General features: G+C 39.5%; 1 protein-coding gene across 2 annotated transcripts in view; it reads right to left on the bottom strand.

Moving 5' to 3' along the window:
- FANCC (FA complementation group C) overlaps positions 1-26,890 on the bottom strand; it is a 334,367-nt gene that overhangs the window by 156,582 nt on the left and 150,895 nt on the right. The window contains exon 1 of one of the 2 annotated variants that reach the window (XM_075852382.1): positions 2,547-2,848. The exons of the other annotated variant lie outside the window; for it this stretch is intronic. Coding sequence (XP_075708497.1) covers positions 2,547-2,582 — 36 coding nt within the window. The 5' untranslated portion in view covers positions 2,583-2,848. Of the gene's footprint in view, positions 1-2,546; positions 2,849-26,890 lie in introns of those variants that run through there. 2 annotated transcript variants of the gene reach the window in all.

The following is a 26,890-nucleotide window of genomic DNA, read 5'->3' on the forward strand; positions in this document are numbered from 1 at the left end:
TCTGTTCAACTGAGCAAGGATATTGGACTAAAGGCTCCTGAAGTGGATTCTGGTCCATGGAACTGCTTGTATAGATGATGTTAAGCGACCCAAGACTCTCATGGCTGATCTCAAAGAAGCTTATTGTGATGAAGAAGAAAAGTCACTGTGTTTCTTAAATTTTAGATTCTTTCTGTGGAAAGTGTTTTGGTAAAAGCTCGTGTCCAGCATTAATCCCAGGTAAAGAAATTTCTGTGTTGGAGAGAGCTGAAATTTCTTTTAGTTGGCAAGGAATCTGTGCTGTTTTAGGAACAGGAGAGTGATCTGGTGATCACTCTGGTGGGCAGGTGATCTGAGAGAAGAAATGCAGATGGGGCTTTCAGGATCCAATCGTCAAGATCATAAACTAGAAAAAGTCCTTGCCTTTTGAGAGCTGCTGCCAGGACTATGCCAATATTGGTGAAGACCCTGGGTGCAGTTGAGATGCTGAAAGGTAGGCACTTAAACTGTAGGTAAATGATGTCGTCCCCACTCTTCACGGCTACTCTCAAAAAAAATGGCTGTAAGATGTCAGAATAGGAATGTAAAGGTAAGCATCTTTGGTGTAGATTGACGCCAAAAATTTTTTCGATGTAGAATATTGATGACTGGTTTTTACCAAGAATTTGTTGAGGTATGTGAGATCTATTATTCGTCTACATTAATTGTTGGGTTCTGGAACTGAAAATATTCAGTACATCTCCAAGTCGCTTTGATGCTGAGGCACCTCTTCTAAATCTAGTAAGATTACTGGGTTTCTTGGAGAAATCAGAAGAAATTAGTCTAAAGGTGCCTTTAGTTCTAAGAAATAACCCCTGCAGACAAAGAAAAGTACCAAGTAGTTGTCTACCAAATGTTGAAGAAATGTGAAAGCCCTGCAAACAAAGCAAGGTGGCTTGGCCTGGTGTCATTGAGGGTTCTTAAAGGTCGTTAACGTTTTTCTTTTTGTATCCTGAATCTTTATTTCTATGGCCCCATGAACACGACCGTGGTTTTCACGGACCCGTTTGGGGCCGCAAATCAGGACCGCAAAAACTACTGGTGAAATAATTTATTTTTGTTGTGCATCTATGAATCCTGACACACGGACGCACAACATAGGTTTTTTTGCAGTCTGATGGACTGCAGTTTTGTTGCCAGCAAAACTAATATGGTTGTGTGCAGGGGGCCATAAGCATAAAATCTGCTCTGTCTGTCAGAAGTTCTATAGTTTCTACTGAACTTTGGAGGGGATCTTCTTGAAGAATGAAAATTACATTGTCTGAACTTTTTTTTTTTTTTTAAGGAAAAGACACCCCCTTGTCTTCCGCAGATACTTCCAGAATCGGTGGAAGACAAGGGGGGGGGGGTCAAAATAAGACAAAATAAGCTATATGGCTGAAAAGGTAAGTCATTTTTGGAAGGATTGTCTCCCGACCACTGATTAAGCCACAGATCCCTTCTAGTAGCAAGTTACGGACAGATTTTTAGAGGCTAGTTTTACGGTATTCACTGGAAAGTCACAAAGGAAATTTCAGCCCAACCTTAAATCTGGGATGAATTGAAAAATCTCTTCTCTGGAAATGCATTCCTAAAGATCTTTGGTAAGTTCACTTAGCAAAACCGTAAAGTTCTGGCTACCCGCACAGAATCAAGAGAAACTTTACATCCTGAAGAATAGGTGGTATAAGATCTTTTTAGAAGAGAATCTGTCTTCCAGTATATATGACCCCTCAAGAGAGATGACTGATCAGAGGGAAAAATAGATTTAATGAGCAGTCTGGCAACTACTAATTTCATGTTGGGAGGATCCTGCCATTCTAAATCTGGTTCCTGGAACTGCTTTCTTCGCTGGTTTCTTTCAGTCTGACCTTAAAAGATCATTCGGATTTGGGTGGTCAGAAAGAAGTTTGGCCTTCTTATTAGAAAAATAAAATACTCTCTCATTTTTGGACTTGGTATCCCTGAGATCATCAGTCCCTGCTGTATTTTTGACTTGTTTTATGAAGTAACTGTTTTTTCTCTATGACATAGATAAGTCATCCCTAGAAGAACTACTGTCTGGATCTTCTGACAATATCGCACCCTCAGAGCGTTGTACAGATGTCCCTGGAGACTCATCCAAAGAAGAAATGACAACTCTTTTGCAAGATTTATGAGCGCTCTTCTTTTTGTGAGAAGATGTTACTTCCTGGAGGGACTGAGAAAGTTGAGATTTAAAGCAGGAGAAAAAAAAAGAGGGATCCTCTGGACGAGTACAAGAGTTCAGACTTCAGATCATCAGGAATAAGCTGTTGAGACTTGACACACTATCTGTGTTTGCTTTTGCATTTCTTTTTCCTATTAGTAGTTCAGCTGGACATCTAGGTAGAGAGAAAAAACTATAGGAAATGCCTTAAAAATAAAAAGGAGTGACCCCATAGAAGCCTGAGGAACCAAATACAGCAGTCCACCTTGTGCTGCTTAGAAAGTGGCTGTCCAGCAATAGTGCTGCGCCCAACATTGAAACTGCCGGGAAATAAATGGAGATGAGGTTCTGTGAGACTTACCCAGGCTTGCACATGTGCTCTGCGAACACCATCCATCACGCTGAATTACTGACAAGGAGAGTTCAGCCAATAAGAAAGCGGTAGACACTAACTCTACCCTTTGCAGAGAAGTCGGGCTATGTAGCGGCAGCATAGAGCCTGGAAGCTGGGAAATACAGGCATCGGATGGGATCTCCGCAGTGTGATCACATTTCTGCGATGGTGATGCAGCAGGGGCCGCAAGTTGGTGAAAAGCACTAGGGACTGTGGCAGCCACTAACAGAGATTGAGCATAAATTCAATATAGGAATCCAATGTGCTGTACGACAGAAGAAGTAGTTACTGACTCAGGGGAGCTAATTGATTAATTGCTTAAAGAGGCTCTGTCACCAGATTTTGCAACCCCTATCTGCTATTGCAGCAGATAGGCGCTGCAATGTAGATTACAGTAACGTTTTTATTTTTAAAAAACGAGCATTTTTGGCCAAGTTATGACCATTTTCGTATTTATGCAAATTAGGCTTGCAAAAGTACAACTGGGCGTGTTGAAAAGTAAAAGTACAACTGGGCGTGTATTATGTGCGTACATCGGGGCGTGTTTACTACTTTTACTAGCTGGGCATTCTGATGAGAAGTATCATCCACTTCTCTTCAGAACGCCCAGCTTCTGGCAGTGCAGATCTGTGACGTCACTCACAGGTCCTGCATCGTGTCGGCACCAGAGGCTACAGTTGATTCTGCAGCAGCATCAGCATTTGCAGGTAAGTAGCTACATCGACTTACCTGCAAACGCCGATGCTGCTGCAGAATCATCTGTAGCCTCTGGTGCCGGTGTCCTCGCTCGTCTGACACGATGCAGGACCTGTGAGTGACGTCACAGCGTGATCTCTGGAGAACACGGCTGTGTCTGCACTGCCAGAAGCTGGGCGTTGTGAAGAGAAGTGGATGACACTTCTATACACAACGCCCAGCTAGTAAAAGTAGTAAACACCCACTATGTAAAAGTAGTCAGGACCCACTATGCTTGCTGTCAGCTAGTAGCTGACAGCTCTAATACACTGCACTACGCATGTTACTATGCTCTAGGGGGAAATGTTTGTTTTTTTTAACTTTGAATTTTTTTTACATAAAAAAAATACTTTAACTCATTTATACTTTTTTTTATTAGTGCCCCTAGGGGACTTCAACCAGCCACCGTTAGATCGCTTGCTTGATATACTGCAATACTAATGTATTGCAGTATATCGTGATTCTGACAGGCAACTATTAAGCCCTGCCGGAGGCATGTGCACAAAGGAGGCGGACCTGGGGTACTTCATTAGGCCCCCATGCAGCCATAGCAACAATCGCCCCCCTCCCCCCCGTGATTGCGTTGCGGGGCGTGATGAGCTGTTAGAGGTGGTCGCCCCTCTCATTCTAACGATTTAAATTCGCGTTCGAGCGCGATGCCGCTCGTTACTCTAAAGTGTCGGCTGTGACAAACAGCCAACACCGACATTGTATGGAGCGGTTTTCACTCCGTGAGCCCGTTCCATACTTCCCCTACTCAACTTTGATGTATAGATACGTCAAATGTCGGGAAGGGGTTAAAGGGAGGCTTCAATTCCGCCAGTACCTGCCGAGTAAGAGGGCAAGGTATGGCGTGAAGATGTATAAGCTGTGCGAGAGTGCATCAGGGTATACCTACAAATTTAGGATATATGAATGTAAGGACACCAGTATTTAGTCCCCAGAATGCCCCCCTTACTGGGAGTTAATGCAAAAATTGTTTGGGATTTGGTGCTGGACCAGGGTTACCACCTCTACCTGGATAATTTTTATACCAGCGTCCGACTCTTCAAGTGCCTCGCTTCCAAAAGTACTGCGGCATGCGGCACTGCTAGAAGAAATCTGAGAGGCCTCCCTAAGACACTGCTTGGGCAAACACTCAGAAGGGGTGAGAGTAAGGCACAATCTAGCAGCAACATATTGTGTGTCAAGTACAAGGACAAGAGAGATGTCCTTGTATTGACAACAATACATGGCCACACCAGTACCCATGTACCAGTACGAGGTACCAGTAAAGAGACCTCCAAACCAGATTGCATCCTGGACTACAATAGTTACATGAGAGGGGTGGACTTGTCAGATCAAGTCCTGAAGCCCTACAGCGCCATGCGGTGTGGTATAAGAAGCTGGCCGTGCACATCATACAGATGGCATTGCACAATGCGTACGTGCTACGTCGATGTGCAGGCCAGACGGGAACTTTCCTGGAATTTCAAGAGGTGGTTATCAACAACCTAATCTGTAGGGACCAAGAAGGGGAGCACCCAGTACTGCTGGAAGCGGGGCCACACGCATCGTACCAGGGCAACACTTTCCAGGAGAAGTTCCCCAAACTGGCAAGAAGGGAAAAAGTCAAAAGAGGTGCAAAGTCTGCTATAAGAGGGGGATAAGGAAGGACACAATATATCAATGTGACACGTGTCCCGAAAAACCAGGGCTCTGTATGAAAGTGTTTTAAAATGTAACATACATCCCTTGATTTTTAATCTACCCCAGTTTTACTTACCCTGATACACTCCGCACAGCTTATCCCCATCATCGTTCCCTTCTGAGCCCTGAAGTGTGCCCAGGCAGCTATTAACAGCCACATTGAGGGTATTGCCATATCCGGGAGAACCCACATTACAGTTTGTGGGGTGTATGTCTCCGGTGGCACATGCTGGGCACAATATATCGGACATTGAATTGGCATATATGTATAGAAAATTGCAAATCTAACTCTGCACCGTCTGCTACGCATTATCTTTTACACAATACCTATGGGGTCAAAATGCTCACTACACCTCTAGATAAAGGGGTGTAGTTTTTAAAACGGGGTCACTTCTTGGGGATTTCAACTGTACTGGTACCTCAGTGGCTTCTGCATACATGACTTCGCACTAGAAAATCCCCAGTAGGCCAAATGGTGGTCCTTTCCTTCTGAGCCCTCCCATGGGCCCAAACGGCAGTTTATCACCACAAATGGGGTATTGCCGCACTCAGGACAAATTGGGCAACAAAATGGGGTATTTTATTTCTTGTGAAAATAAGAAATTTTGAGCCAAAACTACATCTTATTGGAAAAATTACATTTTTTTAATTTCACAGCCCAATTCAAATACGTGCTGTGAAAAAACTGTGGAGTCAAAATGGTAACAACCATAAATTAATCCCTTGAGGGGTGTAGTTTCCAAAATGGGGTCACTTTTGGGGAATTCCTACTGTTTTGGCACCTCAACATCTCTTCAAACCTGGCATGCTGCCTAAAATATATTCTAATAAAAAAAAGAGGCCCCAAAATGCACCAGGTGCTTCTTTGATTCTGGGGCTTGTGTTTTAGTCTACGAGCACACTAGAGCCACATGTGGGACATTTCGAAAAACTGCAGAATCTGGACAATACATATTTAGTAGTGTTTCTCTGGTAAAACCTTCTGTGTTACAGAAAAAATTGAATACAATTGAAATTCAGCAAGAAAAATGAAATTTGCACATTTCACCTCCACTTTGCTTTAATTCCTGTGAAATGCCTGAAGGGTTAAAATAAACTTTCTAAATGCTGGTTTGAATACTTTGAGGGGTCTAGTTGGTGTTTTATGGGGGTTTCTAATACATAGGCCCCTCAAAGCCACTTCAGAACTGAACAGTTACCTTAAAAAAAAGGCTTTTGAAATTTTCTTAAAAATATGAGAAATTGCTGTTTATGTTCTAAGCCTTGTAACATCCAAGAAAAATAAGAGAATGTTAAAAAAACTATGCCCATCTAAAGTAGACATATGGGAAATGTGAACTAATAACTATTTTCGGTGGTATAACCATCTGTTTACAAGCAGATGCATTTAAATTCAGAATTATATTTTTGTAAATTCTCTAAATTTTGTAAGTTTTCACAAATAAACACTGAATATTTCGACCAACTTTGACCCCTAACATAAAGCCCAATGTGTCACGAGAAAACAATCTCAGAATCGCTTGGATAGGTTTAAGCATTACGAAGTTATTACCACATAAAGTGAAATATGTCAGATTTCAAAAATGGGCTCTGAGCCTTAAGGCCCAAACTAGGCTGCGTCCTTAAGAGGTTAAGACCCTAAAAATACAGGTTAGATACGAAGGGCGGAATTTATCAAACGATCTACACCATTTTTCTACTTTTTCTCTTTTACATAATTTTTCAAAAAAGTGGACCGGACTTAGAAGGAGGCTCCACCCACAGCCCGACAAATATGATATAATTCACACCAGAAAATGGCGTGAATCATAGTGGAAATCTAAGTCAGCTCATAGCACCTTTATGGTGTATGGACAGCACAAGCGTGTCAAACTTTTTTAATAAAAAAAGCTTCAAACTTAGACTGGCCAATAAAATGCCAGTCTTAGTGAATCTGCCCCTTAATGTCTTACTGTGTTAAATCATACATCTACAGCTGCTTACGTAGTGATGGTATTTTTAGCTTTTCTGTAAGGAAAGGAACACTTTAAAATATGTATCCAAGCAAAAACATAATAATAAGCATTTGCCCAGACTTTTGGAGCCCTACTTGCCCGCAAAGTTTCATTTATCTAGAAATCCTCTGTTGTCCTTTACTAGGCCAACAAGCTCGTTCAACAGCTGATCATTGACTTGTTTACACAGGGCAATGATCGGAAACGAGCGTCCTGTGAACGCTCCTTTTCCCCTATAATTGGCCCGTGTAAAAGGGCCTTAAGGTGCCAACCCATGGAATAAACTGTCATTCCTCAAACCCCTTCCCCCAAGCTACAGGTATTCTCAGTTGGAAATTAAATTTAAAAAAACAAAGGCTGCCGAGGTGCTGCATTGGACCACATACACCTCTGTTGAACTGGCCATCTTCGACAACTGCTTTGCTTGGTAGATAAAGCAGGGCAATACTAAGTGGGCATGGCCTAGACTTTTTTTTGTCTCTATTGCAAACAGTGGAATGTGATTTCTGCCTCCCGGACAAAGCAGACTAAACCTTCCCGTTTTTTAACCCGTTAGTGACCGGCCCATCGTGTTTCTACGTCGGTCACTAACGGGCCTTATTCCGATGCCATAGACTTTTTACGTCGCGGCATCGGAATAAATAAACAGAGCAGGGAACTGTCAGATCTCCCTGCTCTCAGCTGCTAGAGGCAGCTGAGGGCTGGGAGCGTCCCTGCTCTGCCGTGTGAGATCGATATTAGTATCGATCTCACACGTTTAATACCTCAGATGCGGTGCTCAATAGCGAGCACCACATCTGAGTGGTTTTGGAGAGAGGGAGGGAGCTCCCTCTCTCCCCCACCGACACCAGGCGATACGATCGCCGAGTGTCTGTGTCTCTAATGGCAGCCGGGGGTCTAATAAAGGCCCCCAGGCTGCCTAGAGTGAATGCCTGCTAGATCATGCCGCAGGCATGACCTAGCAGATGCCTGTCCGTGTTAAACGGCCAGGAAGTAATACACTGCAATACAAAAGTATTGCAGTGTATTATAAATGCGATCGCAGAATTGCATATTATAGTCCCCTAGTGGGACTAGTAAAAAAGTGAAAAAAAAGTTTAATTAAATTAATTTAAAAAAAAATGTGAAAAAAAATGAAAAACCCAGCTTTTCCCCTTACAAACTGCTTTACTATTAAAAAAACAAAATAAAGTTAAAAAGTTACACATATTTGGTATCGCCGCGTCCGTAACGACCCCGACTATAAATCTATTACATTATTTAACCCGCACGGTGAACGCCGTAAAAAAAATAATAAAAAACCATGGAAAAATTGCTGTTTTCTGTGAATACTGACTTTAAAAAAATTTTATAAAAAGTGATCAAAAAGTCGCATTTACTCCAAAATGGTACCAATAAAAACTACAAGTCGCCCCGCAAAAAAAAAGCCCTCATACAACCGCATCGGCGAAAAAATAAAAACGTTACGGCTCTTCAAATATGGAGACACAAAAACAAATAATTTTGAAAAAAAAGCGTTTTTACTGTGTAAAAGTAGTAAAACATACAAAAACTATACAAATTTGGTATCGTTGCAATCGTAACAACCCACTGAATAAAGTTATTGTGTTATTTATACCACACGGTAAACGGCGTAGATTTAGGACGCAAAAAAGAGTGGCGAAATTTCAGATTTTTTTCTATTCCCCCCCAAAAAAAAGTTAATAAAAATTAATCAATAAATAATATGTAACTAAAAATGGTGCTATTAAAAAATACAACTTGTCCCGCAAAAAACAAGACCTTATACAGCTATGTCGACGCAAAAATAAGAAGGTTATAGCTCTTGGAATGCGACGATTGAAAAACGTAAAAAATAGCTTGGTCATTAAGGTCTAAAATAGGCTGGTCATTAAGGGGTTAATGGATCATAAATCTATCTGTAAACATAGCAAGGGGGAGAAAGAGAAGGAAGATAACAAGAATGCTTATATTCAAAACTTTTTTGTTTTATTTTTGGATTGCCATTTCAAACAGCATAAAGAAATATAAAGATATTATAGCAAGTGTTGTTCATTTTACCTTGTTTTTTGTATTTTTTTTTTAAGCAAAAAGCAACAATTAAGAAAATTAGGAGATAAGTCAGAATCCAAACAAGATCTGTAAAGATCCTCAGCACTATGTAATTAGTAAAGTCCCTTTTACTCGGGCCAATGATCAGACGACCGGGCGTTTGTATGAACGCTCGTTCTCGATCACTGCCCTGTTTACATGAGCAAACGTCGGCTGATCACAACTTTTATGCAACAACCTAAAAAGCGCAAAAGCGCAGGGGACATAACATCCCAATAGAGTATAGAGATAAATCACTACCATATATTGTAAAAAATATACATCTTTATTGATACATAACAATATATTGGTGTCACAATGATAAATATAATAAGAATAAGACGGATCATATATCGAGAGAAGTAGTGATCAGGTATAGATGACAACATACCATGAGGAAAACAAGAGACAACCAATCTCAAAAACATCCCAGTCCTAGCATGCCATAAATGAGAGTGTAGCGAGGTGCCAATAGGGCAAAAGATACAAAGAGTGACTATATCTGTAAAAAAAATGCTGCCTATTGCAATATATGCATAGCAGACACCCGCTGAAAATAAACAGCGCATATACAAACAAGCATTAGTATATGCCCCATGTAATATATAAAAGGGACAACATACCTGTGGACATGATAGAAGAAGGGTACGTGAAGAGATGGCACAGAGACGCCTCGACGCGCGTTTCGCCTGCGACCGGCTTCGTCAGGAGGCTGACTATTATTAAAAACGGGGTTTATATAGTAGCGCTGGCATCAAATTATTAATTGGTAGCACCTGTTGACTGCACATTCAAACGGCGCTCAGAAACCATGATGCAAACACTGCATCACCAGAAAGCGCCAAGGTGTCCACGTCGTGACGGTGCGTCTCATCCAATGACGATGTACGCACGTCACTATAGTAACAGTACAGTGCCCACAGCGCATGCGCTAATGAGCGTCTGCAAATAGAGCACAGAGTCTATCAAGGAATAGATAGAAAAACAGAAATCCAATATGCACACACTTCACTTCATTGAATAATGCTGCATGATAAATAAAGTTGTCATACAATACCCAAAATAATAAATAGTAAATAATAGATTTATATTATTATTATTGAACATACATAATAAATAAAGAATGTATAGACAAATGTGAACGAATAAAAAAGAAGAAAAACATATGTTATTTATCAAAAGCTGACAGATAATATATAAAACAGATATATATGAAACGTATATTAACCCGTTAGTGACTGGCCCATAATCTTCTTACGTCGGTCACTAACGGGCCTTATTCCGATGCCATAGACTTTTTACGTCGCGGCATCGGAATAAGTAAACAGAGCAGGGAGATTTGACAGCTGAGGGTGGGAACGTCCCTGCTCTGGCGGTTGAGATTGATATTAGTATCGATCTCACCCGTTTAACCCCTCAGATGGGGTGCTCAATAGCGAGCACCGCATCTGAGTGGTTTTGGAGAGAGGGAGGGAGCTCCCTCTCATCCCACCGACACCCGGCGATAAGATCGCCGAGTGTCTGTGTCACCCATGGCAGCCGGGGGCCTAATAAAGGCCCCCAGGTCTGCCTGTAATGAATGCCTGCTAGATCATGCCGCAGGCATGACCTAGCAGATACCTGTCCATTTTAAACGGACAGGCAGTAATACACTGCAATACAAAAGTATTGCAGTGTATTATAATAGCGATCGGATGATCGCATAGTGAAGTCCCCTAGTGGGACTAGTAAAAAAGTAAAAAAAAAAGTTTAATAAAAAGTTAATTTAAAAAAAATTTGAAAAAAAAATGTAAAACCCACTTTTTCCCCTTACAAACTGCTTTACTATTAAAAAAACAAAATAAAGTTAAAAAGTTACACATATTTGGTATCGCCACGTCCGCAACGACCCCGACTATAAAGCTATTACATTACTTAACCCACACGGTGAACGCTGTAAAAAATTAAATAAAAAAACGACTGAAAAATTGCTGTTTTCTGTGAATCCTGACTTTAAAAAAATGTGATAAAAAAAAAAGCCCTCATACAACTGCATCGGCGAAAAAATAAAAACGTTACGGCTCTTCAAATATGGAGACACAAAAAAAAAAAAATTTTGAAAAAAAAAGCGTTTTTACTGTGTAAAAGTAGTAAAACATACAAAAACTATACAAATTTGGAATCGTTGCAATCGTAACAACCCGCTGAATAAACTTATTGTGTTATTTCTACCACACGGTAAACGGCGTCGATTTAGGACGCAAAAAAAGAGTGGCGAAATTTCAGATTTTTTTCTACCCCCCCCCCCCAAAAAAGATAAAATAATATGTACCTCAAAATGGTGCTATTAAAAAATACAACTTGTCCCGCAAAAAACAAGACCTTATACAGCAATGTCGACACCAAAATAAAAAAGTTATAGCTCTTGGAATGCGACGATGGAAAAATTTAAAAAATAGGCAGGTCATTAAGGTTAATACAATATAATGTCTAATCAATACATAATGGATCGTTTTCATTAAATATATAAATACATACATAAAATACAAATAATAAATATGTTGAATAGATAAATAAACAAAAATATATGAATATATGCAATAGATGACAGAAAAATCTCTATATATATATATATATATATATATATATATATATAAATAACAAAAATATATAGTGTAAAAGTGAAAAAAGTGAAGAACTAAAAAATAATAATAAAATGAAAATAAAAAATAGAAAATAGTAATAAAAAGTAAAAAATAGAAAATAAAAAGTATAGAAAATAAATAGTGAAGCATAATATGAAGAAATATATTTATAAAACAGAATAAATATTTATAATAATATAGTGTGTGAATAAGTGTAAAGCGTGCATGAATTATATAATGCAATAAAGTGCAAAATAATATAAATATAATAACGCTACAAAGAGCATTAATATGTGCCAAACCAAACAACCGTGTATGATGCATATATAAATATATAATTCAGATATAAAAAATTATGAATAATAAATAAGAGATTTAATTTATAATAAATAATATAAAAGGAAAAATATATAAATAAAAAATAAAATAAATGAAAAAATAAAAAATAATAAAAAACAAAAAAACGCAACAATAACAATGGGCAGCATGTCCAAGAATGCTCGTCAATCACAGTCTATATGAAGAAGATGTGTATGTCACAGGATAAGATGTCGTAAAAGTAAAACCAGCAACACTAAAATACAAGACACTAAAGTTAGAACAACAAAATATAAACAATCCCCGAAAAATAACATTTGCGCTAGTTGTAACAATTACAAAAAAGGTTTGAAGCTAGTGGCCTCATTAAGGCCAAACGGTGTGGTGGTATTTTGCAAAGTGATCCACTTCATTTCTTTTTTCAGGAGGGCTTTTCGAATATCACCACCCCTACAACCCAAACTCACCCTATCAATGCCCCGAAATCTTATACCACTACGGTCACAGGAGTGATGTTGATAAAAATGCCTGGGAATCGGCTGTAGTTGGTCAACATCTTTAGCATTACTCGCTGTATGAATCTTGCCTAACGTGTTCAAGTACACGTGTCTTAAAAGGCCTGCTAGTCATTCCTGTATAGATCAAATCACAGGGGCAATATTTCAGGAGAGGAGCGTGCAGATTCTGTGCTGCTGTGAACTCTGCTCTTACCATTACGTAGCTCTCAGTCTGTTACCTCTCCTCCACTCCTGTCCTCAATAACACCTTCACATGATTGGCAAGTCACCACCCCGCACAAGATCCGCACGCTCATCTCCTGTGCTGCCTTAAACTCAGTGGACAGGTCAGGATCCTGTTTCTTTTAAATGATGCTGGGGAACCCGCTCGATCCACTATATAAGGCTGCGCCTCCATCCTCTTCTGCCCCAGTCACTTATTCCCAAGCACTGTAGCGCAGCCTTATATAGTGGATCGAGCGGGTTCCCCAGCAGCATTTAAAAGAAACAGGATCCTGACCTGTCCACAGAGTTTAAGGCAGCACAGAGTATTTCAGGAGATGGGCACGGCCGGCCACGGGCAGCCGGTCGTTTTTCCGAGCCGTGCTCCCATTATAAAGTATAGGAGCACAGCCCGTAAAATAAAAAAATAGAACATGTTCTATCTTTTTAACGGCATGGGCACTTTCCCGTGAGAAAACGGGAAGGTATCCGTGGCTAACAGAAGTCTATGGGCCCGCTATTTCGGGTCGTAATTACGACCCGTAATAACGGGTGTTTTTAGTGTCGTGTGCATGAGGCCCCGTAATGACGGGTGGCTACATGTGTGCACTCGTCATTATGGCAGCGTTGCTAGGCGACGTCAGTAAATAGTCACTGTCCAGGGTGCTGAAAGAGTTAACTGATCGGCAGTAACTGTTTCAGCACCCTGGACAGTGAATTCCGATCAGAATATAGAGTAACCTGTAAAAAAAAAAAAGACGTTCATACTTACCGAGAACTTTCTGCTTCCTCCATTCCGGTCTCCCGGCCGTTGCCTTGGTGACGCGTCCCTCTCGACATCCGGCCCGACATTCCTGGATGACGTTACAGCCCATGTGACCCCTGCAGCCAATCACAGGCCGCCGCGGCCTCTGCAGCCAATCACAGGCTGCAGCGGCCTCTGCAGCCAATCACAGGCTGCCGCGTCAGGAAAGAAGGTCGGACTGGAGGAAGAAGAGGGACTCGTCACCAAGACAACGACCGGGTACGTATGAAATGCTTTTTATTTTTTTTTAATCAGCAGCCTCTTTTCTCTATCAGTGATTGATAGAGACAAGTGGCTGCCGATTTGTATAATATTTTTGACCGGGTTCGGTCAAAACGTGTTCGTCCGAACCCGGTGAAGTTCGGATTCGCTACGAACCGAACTTTTCCCGATGGTCGGACCGAAACCGGGTTCGGTTGTGCCGGTTCGCTCATCTCTAATCACAATCCTTCGATATCAAGACATCAAGAAATTCCACACATGACCTACTGAACTTCCACGTAAGCCTGATGTTTAAATTATTCTCATTCAGAGAAGAAAGAAAGGATTCTGGATGCTCAGTGGAGCCTTGCCAGATGAACAAAATATCGTCTATGTATCTAGACCACAGGAGTACGGCGTCATGTCCAGGGGTATTAAGGACAATCTCTCTCTCCCACAGCCCCAGGAACAAATTAGCATATGAGGGAGCACACATCGCCCCCATTGCCGTGCCCTGGAGCTGCAGGAAGAAGCGATCCTTGAATGTAAAAAAATTATAAGTGAGTGTGAAATCTAACAGAGTTTTCACAAATTCAATGAGATCAGAGTCATAGTTGGTCATGCTCAAAAAATATTTAGACGCACGTAACCCTTGGTCATGACATATAGACGTGTACATGGACTCCACGTCACATGTAACTAAAAGCATATCATCATCCAAATGTAAGCCGTCGAGACGGCGAAGGACATCAGTGGAGTCTTTAATGAATGATGGTAGCGTCTCCACGCATTTTTGTAGAAAGAAGTCAATAAATCTGCAAATGTTTTCACAAAGGCCACCAATACCCGACACAATAGGACGACCCGGGGGATTGATGGAGTCCTTATGAATTTTAGGTAACAGGTACAACGTCGGTATAATCGGAAAGTCTACCACCAAACCCTCTTTAAGTTTAGGACTGATGATCAGTTCTTCCACAGCTCTTTGTAGTATATTATCCAGTTCTCTTTTAAAGGGAACTGTAGGATCACCAGATAGGCGGCGGTAACAAGTAGCCACTTTTAACTGATGAAAAACCTCACCTTCATACATCTGTGCAGGCCAGATTCGTACAGCGAGTAATGCTAAAGATGTTGACCAACTACAGCCGATTCCCAGGCATTTTTATCAACATCACTCCTGTGACCCTAGTGGTATAAGATTTCGGGGCATTGATAGGGTGAGTTTGGGTTGTAGGGGTGGTGATATTCGAAAAGCCCTCCTGAATAAAGAAATGAAGTGGATCACTTTGCTAAATACCACCACACCGTTTGGCCTTAATGAGGCCACTAGCTTCAAACCTTTTTTGTAATTGTTACCACCAGCGCGAATTTTATTTTTGGGGGATTGTTTATATTTTGTTGTTCTAACTTTAGTGTCTTGTATTTTAGTGTTGCTGGTTTTACTTCTACGGCATCTTATCCTGTGACGTACACATCTTCTTCATATAAACTGATTGACGAGCATTCTTGGACATGCTGCCCATTGTTATTGTTGTGTTTTTTTGTTTTTTATTATTTTTTAATTTATTTTATTTTTATTTATTTATATATTTTTTATTTTATATTATTTTTTTAGAAATAAAATCTCTTATTTATTATTCATTATTTTTTATATGTGAATTATATATTTATGTATGCATCATACACGGTTGTTTGGCTTGGCACATATTAATGCTCTTTGTAGCGTTACTAGATTTATATTTTTATGCACTTTATTGCATTATATAATTCATGCACGCTTTACACTTATTTACACACTATATTATTATAAATATTTATTCTGTTTTATAAATATTATATTTTTTCATATATTATGCTTCACTATTTATTTTCTATACTTTTTATTTTGTTTTTATTACTATTTTCATTTTTTCATTTTATTTTATTATTATTTTTTAGTTCTTTTACTTTTTTCACTTTTACACTATATATTTTTGTTATTTATATATATATATATATTTCTATGTCATCTATTGCATATATTTTTGTTTATTTATTTATCTATTCAACATATTTATTATTTGTATTTTATGTATGTATTTATATATTTAATGAAAACGATCCATTATGTATTGATTAGACATTATATTGTATTAATATACGTTTCATATATATCTGTTTTATATATTATCTGTCAGCTTTTGATAAATAACATATGTTTTTCTTCTTTTTGATTCGTTCACATTTGTCTATACATTCTTTATTTATTATGTATATTCAATAATAATAATATAAATCTATTATTTACTATTTATTATTTTGGGTATTGTATGACAACTTTATTTATCATGCAGCATTATTCAGTGAAGTGTGTGCATATTGGATTTCTGTTTATCTATCTATTCCTTGATAGACTCTGTGCTCTATTTGCACAGACGCTCATTAGCGCATGCGCTGTGGGCACTGTATCCCGGAGTGCCTCACTTGTTTGTTTGCGTCACTATAGTGACGTGCGTACACCGTCATTGGATGAGACGCACCGTCACGACGTGGACACCTTGGCGCTTTCTGGTGATGCAGTGTTTGCATCATGGTTTCTGAGCGCCATTTGAATGTGCAGTCCACAGGTGCTACCAATGAATAATTTGATGCCAGCGCTACTATATAAACCCCGTTTTTAATAATAGTCAGCTTCCTGATGAAGCCGGTCGCAGGCGAAACGCGCGTCGAGGCGTCTCTGTGCCATCTTTTCACGTCCCCTTCTTCTATCATGTCCACAGGTATGTTGTCCCTTTTACATATTACATGGGGCATATACTAATGCTTGTTTGTATATGCGCTGTTTATTTTCAGCGGGCGTCTGCTATGCATATATTGCAATAGGTAGCATTTTTTTACAGATATAGTCACTCTTTGTATCTTTTGCCCTATTGGCACCTTGCTAAACTCTCATTTATGGCATGCTAGGACTGGGATGTTTTTGAGATTGGTTGTCTCTTGTTTTCCTCATGGTATGTTGTCATCTATACCTGATCGCTACTTCTCTCGATATATGATCCGTCTTATTCTTATTATATTTATCATTGTGACACAATGTATTGTTATGTATCAATAAAGATACATGTATATTTTTTACAATATATGGTAGTGATTTATCTCTATACTCTATTGGGATGTTATGTCCCCTGCGCTTTTGCGCTTTTTAGGTTGTTTCTGAGGCTTGTTGGGGACTTCCCTTTTGCTCTACCCTTTTTTTTGAGGTTCTTTGTAGGTTTACCCACAACTTTTATGCAGCCAGAAAAACGATCACTTGTTGCCAGCACATCTCCCCATGTAAACAACGTGATGACAATAAGATGCAAAATGTTTGCGAAGGAACGATTGTATTGACTAACATTTGACCATAAACTTGTAACCATTGCTCCGCAACAATCGACATGCTACTAGTTTAGCTTGCAGAATATTTGCCTGTATAAAAGGACTTTAACCCCTTCCCGACATCCGCCGTATATATACGGCGCTGTCGGGAGGTGCTTACCACAAAGCACCGTATAGGTACGGCGCAGTGATGGTGCGGGCTCAGAAGCAGAGCCGGCACCATCACCGCGGGGTGACAGCTGTATTATACAGCTGGCACCCTCCTGTAACTGCCAGGACCGGAGCTATTCTCAGATTCGGCTGATTAACCCCTCAGATGCTGCGCTCAATAGAGCGCAGCATCTGATAGGTTTTAACCCGACCAGCAACCCAATGACGCAATCGCTGGGTTGCTGTGGCAATCGGACGCCAGAAAATGGCGTCCGAGTCTGCCTTGTACGGGAGCCGATGAGGACCCGCCTGCGGCTTGCTGTCAGTGAATAACTGACAGCGCTAACACACTGCACTACGTATGTAGTGCAGTGTATTAGAGTAGCGATCGGGGCATCAGGCCCTCAAGTCCCCTAGTGGGACAAGTAAAAAAAGTTAAAAAAACGTAATAAAAATGTGGTAAAACAATAAAAACACACACTTTTCAAATAAAAATAAAGCTAAACTGACTTTTTCCCCATAGTAAGTCTTTTATTATGGGATAACCCGTAAAAATTAAAAAAAACTATACATAATTGGTATCGTCGCGTCCGTAACGACCCAAACTACAAAACTATTATGTCATTTATCCCGCACGGTGAACGGCGTAAAAAAAAAACATGAAAAACAACGCCAGAATCTTTGTTTTTAGGTCACATCTCCTTCCAAAAAATGCTAAAAAAATTGATCAAAAAGTCACATTTACTCCAAAATAGTACTAATAAAAACGAAAATCCGTCCCGCAAAAAATAATCCCTGACACAGCTTTGAGCACGCAAAAATAAAAAAGTTATGGGTCTTAGAATATGGCGACACAGAAAACAAATGATTTTATAAAAAAAGTGATTTTATTGTGCAAAAGCTGCAATACATAAAAAAAACTATATAAATTTGGTATCGCCGTAATCGTATCGACCCGCAGAATAAAGCTAACATGTAATTTAGGGCGCACTGTGGATGCCGAAAAAAAAACTATAAAAAACTATTCCAGAATTGCTTGTTTTTGGTAATTTCCTTTACCAAAAAATGAAATAAAAAGTGATCAAAAAGTCGCATGTGTTCTAAAATGGTACCAATAAAATCTACATCCCGTCTCGCAAAAAACAAGCCCGCACACCGCTCAATCAACTGAAAAATAAAAAAGTTATGGCACTAGTAATGCGGTGAGGAAAAACATCTCAATGCGCAGGCCGGAGGGGCACATTCCTTCAGTTTCAGGGCCCTAGTATTTAGGAACTAGGAAAGGGAATGGACATGGAACATCCGCTGGAAGCGAGGGCGCCCGTATTATACCAGCGTGAAACTTTCCCAGCAATATTTCCCAAACTACGAAGGAGAAAAAAGTCCCCAAAAGGTGCAGAGCGTTACAAAAGGGGGATAAGAAAGAAAACTGTTTATCAGTGCGACACCGGCCTGCGCATAATGGATCGCTTCACAGCGTAACACACATCTATGGATAATTGTATTATTTACCCCATTATTATACCCTCTTATTGTGCCCTGATGTACTCCGCACAGATTACATATGCCCACACATTATAAACTGAAATACCAGCAAAACCCCAAACAAAACTACTACCAAGCAAAATCCATGCTCAAAATGGCGGTCTTTCCCTTCTTAGCCCTACAGTGTGCCCAAACAGCAATTTATGGCTGCAAGTAAGGCATTACCATACCCGGGAGAACCCGCTTAACAATTTATGGGGTAAGATTCTCTAGGTGCACAACATATCAGTGGAGAAATTGCAATTTTCACTTTGCACCATCCACGGCGTATTCATTTCTGAAAAACACCTGTGGAGTCTAAATTCTCACTACACCCCTTGATAAATGCCTTAAGGGGTGTAGTTTCTAAAACGGGGTCACTTTTGTTTGGTACATCAGTGGTTTTGCAAATGCAACATGGCGTCCCCAAACCATTCCAGCAAAATCTACGATAAAGATAAATAACGCTCCTTTTCTTCTGAATGCTCCCATATATGTAAACAGCTGATTATAACCACATATGGGGTGTTACCGTACTCGGGGGAAATTTCTTTACAAATGTTGGGGTGCTTTTTCTTCTCTAATCCTTGTAAAAATGAAAAATGTTGATCTAAAACTACATCTTGTTGGAAAAAAAAAAGTATTTTTCATTTTCATGGCTTAATTCTAATTAATTCAGCAAAAAAACTTTGGGATCAAAATTTTCACTATACCCCTACATGATTCCTCAGGGGGTGCAGTTTTCCAAATGGAGTAACTTTTGGGGTGTTTCCACTGTACTAGCACTACAGGGGCTCAGCAAATGTGACATGGCGCCCAGAAACCATTCCAAAAAAAAATGCTGCTAGTTCCATTCTGAGCCCTACCGTGTGTCCAAACAGATGTTTGTGACCACATGTGGGGTATTGTTTTACTCGGGAGAAGTTGCTTTACAAATGTTACGGTGCTTTTTCTCCTTCAGTCCTTGTGGAAATGAAAAGAAAATACCTAAACCTACATTTTCTTTGAAAAAATTTAGATTTTCATTTTTACGGCCTACTTCCAATAAGTTCTGTAAAACACCTGTGGGGTCAAACTGCTCACTGTACCCCTAGATAATTTCCTCATGGGGTGTAGTTTCCAAAATGGGGTCACTTGTTGGGGGTTTCCACTGTTTTGTCTCCTCAGGGGCTTTGCAAATGTGACATAGCCTCCGCAAACCATTCCTGCTAAATTTGAGTTCCAAAAGCCAAATGGCGCTCTTTCCCTTCTCAGCCTCGTCGTGTGTCCAAACAGCCGTTTATTACCACATGTGGGGTATTGTTTTACTCGGGAGAAATTTCTTTACAAATTTTATGGTGCTTTTTCTCCTTTAGTCCTTGTGGAAATGAAAAAAAATTAGGTAAACCTACATTTTATTTGAAAAAATGTAGATTTTCATTTTCATGGCCTAGTTCCAAAACTTTTTGCAAAAAAATCGGCGGGTCTAAATGCTTGCAACTAAATCAATTCCTCGAGGAGTGTAGTTTCCCAAATGGGGTCACTTTTGGGGGGTTTCCACTGATTTAGTTCCACAAGACCTCTTCAAAGCTGACATGCTGCCTAAAATATATTCTAATAAAAAGGAGGCCCAAAATCCACTAGGTGCTCCTTTGCTTCGAGGCCGGTGCTTCAGTCCAGTAGCATACTAGAGCCACATGTGGGATATTTCCTAAAACTGCAGAACATGGGCAATAAATATTGAGTTGCATTTCTTGGGTAAAACCTTCTGTGGTACAAAAAAAATGGATTCAAAATGAATTTCTGGAAAAAAATAATGAACTTTGTAAATCTCACCTCTACTTTGCCTTAATTCCTGCGCAATGTCTAAAGTTTTAAGAAACTTTCTAAATGCTGTTTTGAATACTTTGAGGGGTGCAGTTTTTAAAATGGGGTGACTTATTGGGGGTTTCTAATATCTAAGGACCTCAAAGCCACTTCACAACTGAACTGGCCCCTGTAAAAATAGCATTTTGAAATTTTCTTGAAAATGTGAGAAATTGCTGCTAAAGTTCTAAGCCTTGTAACGTCCTAGAAAAATAAAATGATGTTCAAAAAACTATGCCAATCTAAAGTAGACATATGGGGGATGTTAGTAAGCAACATTTTTGAGTGTTATAACTGCCTGTCTTACAAGCAGATACATTTAAATTGAGAAAAATGCTAATTTTTGATTTTTTTTTCTACATTTTGGTGTTTTTCACAATGAAATACTGAATGTATCGGGCAAATTTTGCCAGTAACATAAAGTCCAATGTGTCACGAGAAAACAATCTCAAAATCGCTTGGATAGGTAAAAGCATTGCGGAGTTATTGCCACATAAAGTGAAACATGTCAGATTTGAAAAATGAGGCTCTGTCAGGAAGGTCAAAAGTGCCCAAAGAGGGAAGGGGTTAATATAAAACTCTGCACACACCAACATTGTTGACACTATGATTTAGAATCATGTTAACCCCTTAAGGACACGGCCAATTTTGTCCTTGAGGACAGAACAATTTTTTTACATTTTCCTCTTTGCATCCCGACGCACATAACTCTTTTATTTTTTGTACGACGTTGTTGTATGAGACTTTGTTTTTTGCAGGACGAGTTGTACTTTCTGTAGGTACCATTTTTTGGTACAAATACATTATCGTTTAATTTCTATAAATTTTTATTTTGGCAAAAATGCAGAAAAAAACAGATCCGCAGGAGTTTTAATTTTTTTTTATTTTTTTTTACACCATACACCGATCATCATAAATAACATTATATATGTGTTGTACAGGTTGTTACGGTCGGGGCAATACCAAATATGTCTATATTATTTCATGTTTTGTGACTTATATTTTAAAAAGTTTATTTATTATAAAAAAATGTGTGTTTCTGTGTATTTTTTTTTACTATTTATTTATTTATCATTAATTTTTTTACATTCATTTAACTTTTTTTTTAAATCCCATAAAGGGATTTTTATTTTGTAACTGTAATGTACTGGCATAGATCTATATGCCAGTACATTAGCCTGTGTACTGATTGTACACAGGCAATTGTTAGGGCATACCTCAGTATGCCCTAACAACAGGAAATATGTTCAGACAGTCCTGGGGTCCTTCAAAGGACCCTGGGCTGTCTGGCCATACAAGTTATGGGCTTTGATCGCGTCACAGTTATTTTCTGTGACGCGACCAAAGCGCAGTACCCTCTCCTTGAACCCAGCGATCAGCTTTCATCGCGGCATTCAAAGGGTTAACGGCGGAAAGAAGATGTTTCTCTGCTCTCCGCTGTCAGAGCGGGGCCGTGGCTGTGTATTACAGCCGTTGCCCCACTCTCGATCGAGCGCACAGACGGCTGTCACACAGGACGAGAATGCTCGTCCTAATGTGCGAAGTATCCACCGCTCAGGACGAGCATTCTTGTCCTGTGTCGGCAACCAGTTAAAGAGACTGTCACCAGATTATAAGTGCCCTGTTTCCTACATACGGAGATCGGTGCTATAATGTAGGTGACAGTAATGCTTTTTATTTAAAAAAACAATCTGCTTCCACCACTTTATTTGTGATTTTAGATTTATGCTAATGAGTTGCTTAATGCCCAAGTGGGCGTGTTTTTACTTTAGACCAAGTGGGCGTTGTACAGAGGAGTGTATGATGCTGACTAATCAGCGTCATGCACACCTCTCCATTCATTTAGTCAGCACATAGGGATCCTTTTATATCGCTATGTGCGGTCTTATACTAACACATTAACGATACTGAAGTGTTTAGACAGTGAATAGACATTCCACGGGATGTCTATTCACAATCTCTGCACTTCGTTACTGTTTCTGTGGTAGTTACAGCAGAGGAAGCGTAATCTCGCGAGATTACGCTGTAGATGACAGGTTACAACGAGATTACGTTAGAAATCAATGGACATTAATGCAAACGGAAGCTATGGTTTCCGTTTGTCTTTCCGTTCATAGGTTCCTCTGACGGAAAGGTCTAACGGAACCCATGAACGAAACCGGACATTGATGTGAACAAGGCCTTAGCAGTTAGCTTGCGGCCTTGTATTACATTAACATCACTGGAATTGACCAACATCATATGTGCAGATTAAATATTTTGAAGAAAACAATAGGGAGTCTGATAACATAAAATCAAACTTGAGAGAAGTAGTGAGAGTCGTTAAAGAGTAAAGCATACTGGTAAGTGGAGTTCAGTCCTGACATGACAGCATCCTATCTGAATTTATTATGAATTAAAATAGCTTGCAACATGGGATTTAACTGCATGAAAAGCAAGACCCTAAAATGTTTGTTTTTTTATATATATCTTATGTGTTTAAAGAGGCTGTCTCTTGAAACAAACCCTCTCCATATGCCCTGCTAGGGCATATGGATGTCACAGAGGGGAGACTTCTGCTTGGGACCTCTGTCTATGAGCCAAATTGGAAAGACGGTTTGTAGATCCAGCTAACAACCTGGCGGACCCGGCCATTGCTTTACATGAACCGCCTCGTAATACTATATTTAGTGTAAACGTGGCTTACTCTGGCGAAAATAGCGGATCGCCATGGGTTAGAGAAGCATGATTTGCTGCAATTGCCTGATTGCTCTTCCAACTTCTGTTTAAATAGTGGTTGTCTTAATTAGACAACCACTTTAAGGTTTTGACCCATAAGGTTAAGTGTGTAATGGAAGAATCAGTTCACCAAAAAGCTTCTCTGTTCCTTTATTAGTATGGTCTCCACTTGTTGATCTATCAGAATAAAGGTCAAATATGTTATTTAATTATAAACTAAGAACTAAACTTTACCAAAAGTTTTTTTTGGTTATGGGTGGAGATAGTACTTAAGTGAATGACACAAAGAAAACCTTGTAATCCAATAAACACTGAGAAGACTAAAAAATTAAAAAGAAAGGATAAGTGCCATAAAAACATACACTATAATAGTGTCAAACTGGAAATTACTGTAATTGAAATAAACAAATATATTTTCTGGTTTCGTTTTAAGGAAACCAATATTCTCAAAGTAAAAGATTTGTGCTTCATTCAAACATGGTTAACCACATTGGACCTAGGCTGCAATCGAGAGAAAGCCAAAAATACTAAAAGAAAAAGGACTGTCATTTCTGTTATTATATTTCTTTCACTGATCCCAACTCATTTCCTTGTACCTCAGTGTTACTAGGATAGGAAAACTGATGCTGATCTGCTACTGTGGCTAAGACCACACAACTTCACAGTGGAAAACATCCAAGTTCCATCAGTGAGTCACGCTCAGCTCTGGTATGATGTTCAGTTATGCCTGTATGATATCCATTACATTTACAAGTTTACATATGGCTCAAGCAGGGACCAGTTAACTGTTTCATGCTTGTCATTTTTTACAAGCCCTTTACTGTGTAGTAGTCACAGGGCAAACTTGCTTGTGTTATATACTGCCAAGACATCTATTTCACTAACAGGTTAATTTATTGCGTGACCCATGAATATGATATTTCCTATGCTACAATTGAACAGTTTTATGCCAAAAAGAAACAGGACACCTTTGCCTGAATCCATGCTAGACAAACAAACGTACAGAGTTGTTGATTTTTCTTACTCAGTTCTCGTCTAGAGATTTCAGAGATTCAAAGCCAGACAGAGTAGGCACCTACAGCAAAGCATGGCTGCCTTGTGGTTGAAAACATACACCAACATCTGTCAATGCCAAGCTCAAACCCCCTTAAAATAGGTGTCTTAGTAAGCAGATTGCAATAGTAATCTGTTTTAAATTAGTAAAACCACTGTTTTACTTGTGCTTTACAAAAACAATAACAAATCTACATAGTTATAATGAAATTATCAACAAGTAGTACTAGTAGTAGGTGTAAGCCATTTCATGACCTATAATAATCATAAATAATGCAATATAGAAGTTATCATTATTATAGCCTGTTAAGTGGAATTCAGTGGTGGACTTCCCTAGAGGTCTTATGCCACATAGCTGGAAAGTCAATTGCAGAACTTTAACTCATGTTTAGACTGAAAATTCTGGACCTGCTGGCAATCCAAAGTTTAACTATTTTAGTTGACCCACTGATATTCTCAGACCATGCTAAACCCTTCTAGTTCAATCTCTCAGTTCTGCGGTTCTAACATAGGCCACTTAGCTTGGGTTGGAAGATACCTCCTGTCTGTTCCAATTTTTACAGGTGAAGAAGGGGGAAAAAAAAGGATAAACTTTTACAGAAAATATATACAGGTATCTCTGAAAATTTAATTAATATGGTTCTCATTGCTTTAAAATGGAAATCTGTTGTATGAAGCGGAAAATATCAAACCAAAGGGCAAGGACAACAGAAATTCTAGACATGCATTAGTGGAGTTCTGTTTAACAAGGCTTCAACTGATCGAGAAAATTTCACAAGGCATACCAAGACCACCTGGAATCCCCTTGGGTGGCATAATCCCAAACCTGTATTGTACAGTTTGCTTGCACCTCTGAAGCCTACCTACCAGGGGGTAGGGGCGCCACTAGGTCAAACCTCCATAAAAAATGGTTAAAACTACCACACAAGGGTATTGGACCTCCTTAAAGGGACTGACTGATTATTACCATAAAAGGCACGAAATGTTTGCAGACCGTTATTTACGGTTGGAGGAAGAGTTTAGGAGAAGGGATAACGGCAATGAACCTTTAACAGCAGCGGCCTACGAGGGGTGAGAAGAGTTCAATAGGTGAAATGCTGGTGACAGGTTCCCTTTAATGGCCTTTTATGGTGAAGGTGTACCTTGCTGCAATCCCTTACTGTTTGGAACAGCTGACTGAATGCTGGCCCTTATGCTTGTGAGCACATAACTGGCATGCTCAGGCTTTACTCATCTATTCTTTACTTCATCACGAGATCCAGTAAGCCTTTACCAAACCCTCTGCTGTGCCAGCCAATCCTACAACTTATGCAACTTACCTTGAGTCTGTGAAATACTGCAGTCAAAATCAATATAACTTAAATTATATAACTTTCATATAAAAGCAGTTTGACATTTTCTTGGAAGCAAGACAGAGAATAAAATAAAATTGAAAATATACACTTAAAGGGGTTGTCCCAAGTTGACTAAATTATTTTTTTTTTATACATTCTAAGCAGGAAATGAATTTTAAAACATTTGCTGTTAAAAAAATTAAAAAATTCATTTCCTAAGTGCCTATTTTTTACACTTGATAACTCAGCAAGTGCTGGTTATCTTTTCTAAAAAGGGGCGTGAGCGGCTTGATGTCAATAAAGCCGCTCCGCTCTGCAGTGTGCGCGCTCCCGATGTTGCTAGATACTGTAGTTCTAGCAACATCGGGAGAATGTTCGTCTCAAGCGGGCATGGTAAGCCCGATTGAGACGAACTTACCGTGAATGTCATCAACCCTACAATACACTACACTACACTACATTACACTACACTACATTCACCCCGTTTCGGCAAGCCACTTCTCTCTCCCCCCCCTGTCACTACATGTAATTTGTGTATCCGCCGCACCGCTGCTGCATCAGCACCCGGCGAACAACTAAAAATATATAAAAAAAATAAACTCACCTAAGACGCTCTGAACGGTCCCGTCACTTGCCATCTTCCTTCTTCTTGGCGCCGCTCGCATTCATAGTAACAATGCGTTGTGGCGCTGATGACGTAATCATATCAGGCACACGTGACTACGTCATCTGCGCCCACCGCTATGTTATTGTGAATGGGAGAATAAAAGTGACGGGACCGTTCAGCTCTTCGTGGGAACGTCTTAGGTGAGTTTATTTTTGTATGTATGTTGTCATGTATGTGTATATTTGCATGTATGTATGTATGTATGTATATGTATGTTTTCTTGTATGTATGTATGTTGTCATGTTTGTATGTGTATGTATGTATGTTTGCTTGTATGTATGTTTGCTTGTATGTATGTTTGCTTGTATGTATGTTTGCTTGTATGTATGTTGTCATGTTTGTATGTGTATATGTGCATGTATGTGTATATGTGCATGTATGTTTGCATGTATGTATGTTTTCATGTATGTTTGCATGTATGTATGTTTTCTTGTATGTATGTATGTATGTATGTATGTATGTATGTATGTATGTTGTCATGTTT

Source organism: Rhinoderma darwinii, chromosome 1, assembly GCF_050947455.1.
Source record: "Rhinoderma darwinii isolate aRhiDar2 chromosome 1, aRhiDar2.hap1, whole genome shotgun sequence".
Taxonomy (NCBI): Eukaryota; Metazoa; Chordata; class Amphibia; order Anura; family Rhinodermatidae; genus Rhinoderma; species Rhinoderma darwinii.